Below are 8,947 nucleotides of genomic sequence, written 5' to 3'. Positions count from 1 at the left end.
AATACATTCAAAGCAACCTAAAGTATTGGAGCCCTTTTGGGACAGGGAGCCATCATTTATTTTTCTGTGTAAACTGTTTTGTGAACATTGGTTGAAAAACAATAAATACATATACATAAGTAGAAGAATAAGTTTAAAAACACACAAAACAATAACAAGATGGTATCCAATTACAAAATGCAGGAGAACAGAACAGGTGCAGTGACCTTGGTGGTGTGAGAATAGAAGTATGTTGCAAGAGTACCCCTGTTGTCATTAATAAATATGCTGGAGGGTAACCACCTTAAGTGGCGCAGCGGGGAAATGCTTGACTATCAAGCAGAAGGTTGCCGGTTCAAATCCCTGCTGGTATTATATCGGGCAGCAGCAATATAGAAAGATGCTGAAAGGCATCATCTCACACTGTGTGGGAGGAGGCAAGAGGGATGTGCACAGAAACGCAGCGGGGTGGTTCGAAGGCGACGGGTGTGTCCGCAACTTCCGGTCATATCCGGAAGAGGAGGGCAACGGGGCAGCAGGGAGGTACACTGTTAAAAATACCGATGCCGGTGGGAGGAAAGCGGCAGGAGGGGTAAGTGCACCCTCCCCCTACTTTTATAGGGAGACCCCCGCCGCCTTCGAACTGGCAGAACCGCCGGTTCCATGCACATCACTAGGAGGCAATGATAAACCCCTCCTGTAAGACAACCACGGAGCTCTGTGGGTGCCAGGAGTCGAAATCAACTTGACAGTGTATCCTGAAATATCCCTGTGTACATGAGAAATAATAGACATTTGCATATTCACCCTAAGGCAGGTCCATTTTGGATGCAAGGTATTTAATTAAAAATGGGCACGAAGCTGCAGACCTGGGCTGTATCCATCCTCTAGCTTTCCTTATTACAACTGAGCCAGCTTCTCCAAGATATATGAAGAAGGAAACTGATTCTCTTTCTCCTCCCAAACCAGTTGTCTCTGTGTTTTAATGGTGATTAAAAGAAAAGCTACAACAGCAGTAATATTAATCACCACTGTTTCAAGCTGTTTTATTTTATTTAGTTTATGTGTTCAGCTTTTATAATGTTCACTCTCATACACACCTTGTAAAAAAATCAGGATTTGGTTAGCGTCTAGGTCAGAGTGGCCTATGTGGATGCAGCTACCTTCTTTCATTTTCACAACTACCCTGTGAGGTAGTTAGGTTAAAAGAGGGTGACAGGGCGAAGATAATCCAAATCAGGATTTGCACCCAGGTCTCCCAAGCCAAGCCCAAGTTCAACACCCTAAACCAGCATGGCCAACCTGAGGGTCTCCAGCTGTGGGTGGGGTACACCCCCCATCCTACCCATCCACAATAAACAGTGGGGATGATGTTGTTGTACTCCCACAACAAATAGGGATGCAGTGCTGGGAGCCAACAGCTGGAGAAACTTCACTTCACTACCTACTCTGAACCACAACAGCCAGGCGTTCTCAAAGTTGGGTCCCCAGCTGTTGTTGGACTACAACTCCCATCTTCCCACTGGGGATCCAAGTTTGGAAACTTCTACACCACATCACACTGGCTCTTCTAAATCTGTCACTAATAATGTTTATTTAAATTAATGGTTCCCAGCTTTGCATCCCTATATGTTGTGAGAGTACATCGCCATTGTGGCTGAGGATGGGAGCTGTATCCCAACAACATTTGTGACTGAATTTATAACCAGTTGTATGAATGTTGAGGTTGTTGGGCAGAGTATTTGTAAAAAGTGTAAGTTTAATGGGAGAGCAAGAGTTGCTGGATAATAATCATCCACACCACAGTGACTGGTGATGTATTTATTGGTTAAAATGCATAACACTGAGAGTAATAGTTTGTTAGATCAGGAGCAGAGGGAGGTTGGTGGTGGCCTGTGGTCAACCACTGCCGCTTCCCCCTGGCCCCAACCCCCTGGCCCCGACCCTGACATCAGATGCAGGGGCCTGGCTAGCCATGCCCTGGCATCTGACATCAGGCACGGGGCTTGGTGTCCCTCCAAAATGGGGCCATGTGGCCCTGTTTGGGAGGTCGGCTCGCGCTGCATTGGGCAGTGTGGGCCAGAGTGACTTTCCCTGCCTTTAAAGGCAGAGAGAGCTGCTCTCGGCCTTGCTGCCAATGCAGCAGGGCCGATCTCCCTCCCAAACAGTGGCAGGGAGATTCCCTCCAGCCGTGCTGCCAACACAGTACGGGCTGATTTCAGACCCCAAATCACCATTTTAAAATCACCATTTTGCAAGCACTTTGCCCAAACCATGTCTCCTAAGGCCTTTTCCAGCCAGGCTGCCAACTTAATTGGGCTATTATCTCCTATTTTAACATTTTATTGATCACCCTAAAGTGTTCTGTTGAGTCGTTGTTGACTCCTGGTGACCACAGAGCCCTGTGGTTGCCCTTGGTAGAAGATGGGAGGGGGTCACCATTGCCAATCTCCCCTGCAGTGTGAGATGATGCCTTTCAGCATCTTCCTATATCGCTGCTGCCCAATATAGACGTTTCCCATGGTCTGGGAAACATATCAGCGGCGATTTGAACCGGCAAGCCCTGGGTTGCTGGGCAAGTCATTTCCCCACTGCGCTGTGATTCTAGCAATAGCCAAAAAGGCTGGATCACTCCCACCCTGTACTCCCAAAACACCAGCTTGCATTCCCACAGAATTAGCATGCTTCTTTGGGGACCGCCCTTTGTCTGGAGGGAGATCTAGTTTGGACACCATCCTTCCTCCCACCCCTCCAGTTCCTAGAACTGTCCCCCTCAACTAGTGTTCCCTCTAAAAAGGGATTCCCAGATGTTGTTGACTACAACTCCCAGCATCCCCAGCTACAATGGGGATGCCGGGAGTTGTAGTCAACAACATCTGGGAGTCCCTCTTAGAGGGACCATGACCCTCCAGCTCCCTCCCTCCCTCCCGCTGCCTGGGCAGAGCTAACTCAGCCGCTGCCCTCCACTCCCCTTTCCCTCCGTTCACGGCAACCCCAGAGAAGCGCCCGCTGGAAAACTCCCCTCCAGCCACAGCCGAGCGCCAGACCCCAGCTCCTCCGCCTGGGGCTTCCGGGCTCTGGCAAAGCGGGAGAGCGGCCAGTCTTTTTGACACAGGAGTGGGGAGAGCCTCTGGCGGCCACGCGCCTGATCAGTGACTCCCTTGTGACAACTGTGGTGTGGAGCCCATTTGTGAACGGGACGGGGGGGGGGTGGAAGGAAGAAAACTACGTTTCCCAGCAGCCTTCGCGCACCAGAAAAACCTTCCCCCGAGGGGAAACTGTGTTGCGCGCGCACCCCAAGGGCGTGAGGCGGGGAGTTTATGTGCTGAGGCGGGTGGGCGGGGCCTGCCGGCCGTTGGGCGAAAGGAAAAAGGCGGGGCCCTCCGCTCCGCGAATGGGGGGAGGGCAGGAAGGGAAGAGGGCGGGGCATTCTAGGTCGTGGGCGGGCTCAGGGGCTGTTGATTGTTTTCTCCCGGCGGCGCGTGCCCGTCAGTCAGAGTGCGCAGATTGCTGTGGGGGGCTGCGCGCCTGGGTGGAGAGGAGAAGGCGGGGTCAGGTTGGCGGCGTGTGAGGGGGAAATTGCCTTCATCCTGAGAGGCTGGGAGGATGGGGTGAGCTGCTGCGGCTGTTGCTGCTGACCCCGAGGGAGGGGGCTGCGCTTTCCTGTCAGCGGCCGCCGAGGTTCGGGCTGCCTGTCGGCCCGCTGCGTCCGGCGGGGGCCTCGAATCGACGCCGCGGGCCTCTTTGATGGGGCCGGGGAGGGGGAGAAGGAGAGTGAGGGTGATGATGGTGGGGGCCCGCTTGGGTCCGTTCCTCTAGGTCCCGACCTGGAAGCCGCCTTGGAGCAAGGCGGGGTACAACCTGTGTAAAGAACCTCAACAACAGCCCGTCCAACTTGCAGCCAGTCCGGTGTCCCGCCCCCCCCGCTTTGTTTTGTTTCCAGGGCCCCGCCCCCTTCTGGCTCCCTGGGCCCCTCCCCCGCCGCTGGGCACTGCCCCTCGGGAGGGGCTCCTGCGGAGAGAGGCGCCGGCGAGGCCCCGCCCACCCTCCTAGGCTCGGCCCCCCCCCCCCCGCCTGTGGCATAGCATCTCCCTGCCCTTGGCTCGCGCCGTGACAGCAACAGCAACAGCCGCCGCCCCGCCCACCCGGCAGGTGCGCGGAGTCCTGGCAGCCCGGCCCGCACGTGAGGAGAGCCCTCCGCACTCCTCCCTCCTCCTCCTCCTCCCCCCTGGCACGCCTGCTGTGCTGGTGCCCCGGCCCGGCTGCGACCCTGCCCAGAGCTCTTGCCAGCAGCAGCAGCAGCAGCAGCAGCCCCCGGGGACAGCCATGGGCGACCAGGGAGATGGCGGCGACGTGAACTCCAACCTGCTCATCACCTACAGCACCGGCGACTCGCAGCTGGACAAGGCCATCTGGCAGTGGCTCACCTGGGACAAGGTGGGTATGGGGGGCATGGCACAGCTGTGGGTGGGGTCCTGAGCGCTCCCCCTGCCCCCCACGCCTGCTCGCGCTTGAAGCACCTCCTCTGGGTTCGGTCTCCCGAAGTGGCGCCTCTAGGCACCCACCTGCGCTGCTGCCTCTGCCGGGGGAGTCGCTCTCGGTGTCTTGCTAGCTGGGCGCGCTGCGCAGCCCGAATGTTTGCCAGGACCAGAAACAAGAGCCATCGCCTGTCCCCTTGAAGGCTTGCCATGCGGGGTGTGCGGTTGAACTTGGCATTGGCAGGTGTTTTGGAGAGAGTGTGACTCTTCCATGGAAAAGCCAGGTCTGAAGCCCCTTTGAAACGAGGAAGAGGTTTGGTAGGACGCCAGAGTGATGTCAAAAAATGACATTATGGAGTTTGCTTGTGAAGAAGAGCTTTATTACTGAATGAGTGATCAGCTTGTGTGTGTGCGTGCCCTTTCAGCTTTCATTTTGCCCTCCTCTGTTATGAGGTATTTCCTTTTGTGTTCTTTGAACTCTTACATCTGCATTTTTCTTAAATAAAAGGCTTCTGGGAACCCTGATTAGGAGGAAGACCATAGTTTGCAACCAGAAGGAGGACACTCTTTTCTGTGCCTCTGAAGGAAAACAAATGCAAGCAGGCTCACACAACCGCACTCTGGGTGCCTCTTCCTTTATTTCAATACAATGTTCCGCTATCTTGAGTCTTTAATAAGCAATTTAGATGCTACATGCTGAGCACCATAGTGACTCATCTCATCTCTGTGTTAGTGATTAGTAGATGAGAGAAAGTCTTTCAAGGAGTGGATGCTTTTGCAGTTCTCTGCCTTCAAATGAATAGCTTTAGCCAGGGGCAGCTCTGCAGTTTTGATTTTATTCTGCTTTTGCAATACCATGAAATGCTCAGAATCATCTGAAATAACTTCCTTGGGAGGGCTGTTTTGCTTCAAGCTTTTCATAAGTTTCTTTAACAGCTCCCATTCTTTTTAAAAAACACCACATTATTTGCAAGTCACAATTTGTGATATGTTGTCTTAAGACACTCCCCCCCTTTTTGTCAGCAGTGCTGCTTTGTTTGAGGTTTTGTGTGTGTGCATCATTTGCTTTCTAGGAAGCCCCCCCCACACCCCTCCGCCCAGTCCGTCCTCAATTTATTTTCATATTTGAATATCATATCAGTAGTGTGTGTGTTCTGGCCAGTAATATAAGATCTGATTCCCTGTAGTCTTATTCCAGGTTTTTTTACCCCCTTGCTCGGTGATGTCATAGGGTTTGACTAGCACTGAAGAGGAACCTTGCGAAGTGAAAGACAGCAGTCTCTACTTTGGGAGTTGACAGCGGTTGGGAGGAGAGGATGTGGATAGGAAGGATGGTGTATTTTATTTTTAGCATAAAAAGAAGCTAAAAGGCAAATATAAGACAACATTCTACCCAAAAAGTGAACACACTGATTTTTTTTTTCCTTCCCAAGGAAGGAGGACATTTTGGTGTATTCCCTTTTCAAATAACCCTGGGGATAGCAATAAAAGAGCTGGTTAACACTTTGGTTGATGGGCCTGATAAAATTATTATCAGGGAGTTGATGGGCCCTGTATTAAAATTACTTTTTGAAATGAATTTCAAAGGGCACATTTTAATGCAATGTGTAAAGAAACATGAAGTATCCGCTGCCTCCAGAGATTGTGTGTTTAGACGTTTAGAAGGCTAGGTTCTGGATGCTCTTGCAATAAGAAAAGTACCTTTCCTGTGCACCAGGTGCTGTCAAAGAAATTTTCGTGCATGCTATTTGGCAGGATTACATAATTTAAATTCATTATGTTGTTTGCAGGCCTTCATCTCCAGTAGTGAGCATGGACTGGTAATGCAAGCAGTAGACTGCATAGGGACTGCCTCTTAGTTTGGGTCTAATGGCTCCTTTGCAAGGTTGGATCTTGCAAAGAGACGGCAGCATTGTGTCTCCATATGTAAAATCAGAATTAATTGTACCCAAGTACTGCAGCTCTTTATCCTGACAGTGACCATGCATCAATATTGCATTATCTGTTTAGCCTGCTGATTCTGCAGATTGGCTGATGGACTATTTTAGGCAGCAGTTGCCTCTGAGGCAGACTATAGCAGATGATGAATAATGTATGTCACTGATTGTATAGGAGAGGAGAAGCAATGGAAAAACCTCACCTGCATTTCAAATGCAAAGGGTGACGCTCCACAGAATGTCATTGCCCCTGTTCTGAATGTACCTTGAGTTCTATGAGGCAGCAGCCACCTGCTAGAGTCACAGTCCTCTTGTGCTGATTTTGTAACAGGGCGACTGACTCTAGTGTAATACGGGGGCTTCATTTCTGCAGCTGACACTTCTCAAGCTCAGACTGGGGCATTGCAGGATAAGTAATAATACATGCGGACAAATGGAATAAATTTTTTTTGCTTTTTTATCATTTTAGGATCAAATGAGATTACTGTAAGTCCATTAGGCAAGGTACACATACTGTATCTAGATGTCTTCCAATTCTAAAAAGAAAAACTGGGTTTTCTTAGACAGGATTTCAATTTTATTTTGGCAAAAGTGTGTATGTAGACCTGGCAGGTCACTATTGCATTATCTTTTGTTCACTGCCAAACTGTCAAATAAAATCTGCCATTTCATGATCTTTGTTTTTTAAAAAAAAATTCCCAGTGGGTTTCATTTTCTGTTCTAATGTGCTGGCCAAATTGTGTTGAAGGCATGTTCTTTATGTAATGTTTCTCCTCAAGGGGATAGACTCAGATCAGGAATGAAGGGCCCCTTGACTTCTGTGATTCCAATGGAAGGCCCTGGGAATTGAGGAGCCTCCTGGGAGTTCTCCACACAACAAGCTTTTCTTCAAGTTTTCTGTGAGACTTTATTGTGAACTCAACACTATCCAAAAACTCGATGCAAAAAGTTGATTTTTTAACCTCTGATATAAATCGGCTTCACTCTTAACGAGCAGTGAGAAGCCCAAATCGTATGTGAAGTGCTTCCTGATAGCTTGCAGGGACTTCGGGGTAAATCTGCCCAATATGTGAAGGTGCCCGTGCCCATTCCATTCCAGAGGAGATGCGGGCTAAAAGCTGGTTGTGGAAAACTTCCTGGATACTGCTGGGCCTGAGACTCACTTTGGGAGTAGACCATGTTGCTTAGCTTCATCTTTTACTTTTGGGCTTGAGTGAGCCCTGTTACTTGGTAGATATGAATATAAGAGTCAGAGTAGTCAGTCTTAAAATTAATTCAGCAGGGAAAGAGGTTTGAATGATTTCCTATCCAGACCATATTGAGAGCTCATGTATTGGACAAAAGGAATCCACAGTTGAACAAAGAGTTTCTGCTGAGGTTTGCCTTTACATATATATGTGTGTGCTGTTTTCTTAGTCATTTGTGCCATGTGTATCATTTATTTATTAATTAAGAGATTTAATATACTGCCCAATCCACAGACTCAGGACAGTGTACAAACAAGAACATCATCATTCATATATATATATATATATATATATATATATATATATATATATATATATATATGGCAAACCGCCCTGAGTGATTTTTGGAAGTGTGGTATAGAGATCAAATAAATAAATAACAATAAACACCTGCGGAAAAGGAATGTCTTCAATAAGGTTTTAAAGGCTGAAAGGGAGGAGGTAGACTGAACTGGCGGTGGGAAGAGAATCCCAAAGTGAAGGGGTAGCAACCGAGAAAGCCCTTCCACGGGCCCTAGTACTACGGACCTCTCTGAGACCAGGGACTGAAAGAAGGGCAACTTGAGAAGATCTCACAGGATGGGACAGGACTGGCCGGGAGAGGCAGTCCTGCAGGTAAGCAGGTGCTAAGCCCTGAAGGGTTTTAAAGGTGAGAACCAGCACTTTGAATTGGACCCGGAAGCAAATAGGTAACCAGTGCAGCGACCGCAAGAGAGGTGTCACACTGTCATATCTCCTAGCACCCATAAGTAGGCAGGCTGCCGCATTCTGGACCAACTGAAGCTTCTGGGTTGTCTTCAAAGGCAACCCCAGGTATTGTGCATTGCAGTAATCCAGACGAGAGATGACGAGGGCATGAGTGACCGTTGCCAGAGCCTGCCAGTTGAGATAGGGCCACAACTGGCGAACCAGCCAAAGCTGGGCAAAGGCACCTCTGGCCACAGCCTCCACCTACTGCTCGAGCAGGAGCCGTGAGTCCAAGAGGACCCCCAAGTCGCGGACCACTTCCTTCCGGGGCAGCGCAACCCTGTCCAGGGAGAGACCCAGACTCGGCAATTGAGGTATAAGCAAAAGCAACTCAGTCTTGGAGGGATTAAGTCTGAGCTTGTTTTGGCCCATCCAGACCCTGACAGCCTCCAGACACTGGGCAAGCACAGAAACGGCATCTCTGGAGTGGCCTCAGGTGGCAGTATACAACTGAGTCATATACCTTGACTTATACAAAGAAGTCCTATACCATGACGTCTGAATTCATTCTTCTAATGATGGATGCCAGGAACTTGGCCATTTAAACTGTCAACAACTT

At 49.7% G+C, this 8,947-nt stretch overlaps 1 protein-coding gene across 1 annotated transcript in view; it reads left to right on the top strand.

Annotated features, from left to right (window-relative positions):
- Window positions 1-3,422: 3,422 nt before the first annotated feature.
- Window positions 3,423-8,947, top strand: part of PGM2L1 (phosphoglucomutase 2 like 1) — a 60,948-nt gene continuing 55,423 nt past the window's right edge. Inside the window, exon 1 of the mRNA XM_053307632.1 lies at window positions 3,423-4,416. Coding sequence (XP_053163607.1) covers window positions 4,306-4,416 — 111 coding nt within the window. The 5' untranslated portion in view covers window positions 3,423-4,305. The remainder of the gene's footprint in view (window positions 4,417-8,947) is intronic.

This window comes from Hemicordylus capensis, chromosome 3 (genome assembly GCF_027244095.1).
Source record: "Hemicordylus capensis ecotype Gifberg chromosome 3, rHemCap1.1.pri, whole genome shotgun sequence".
NCBI classification, from domain to species: domain Eukaryota; kingdom Metazoa; phylum Chordata; class Lepidosauria; order Squamata; family Cordylidae; genus Hemicordylus; species Hemicordylus capensis.
Note: the sequence above shows the minus strand (reverse complement) of the source record. Positions and strands in the feature narration are given on the sequence as shown.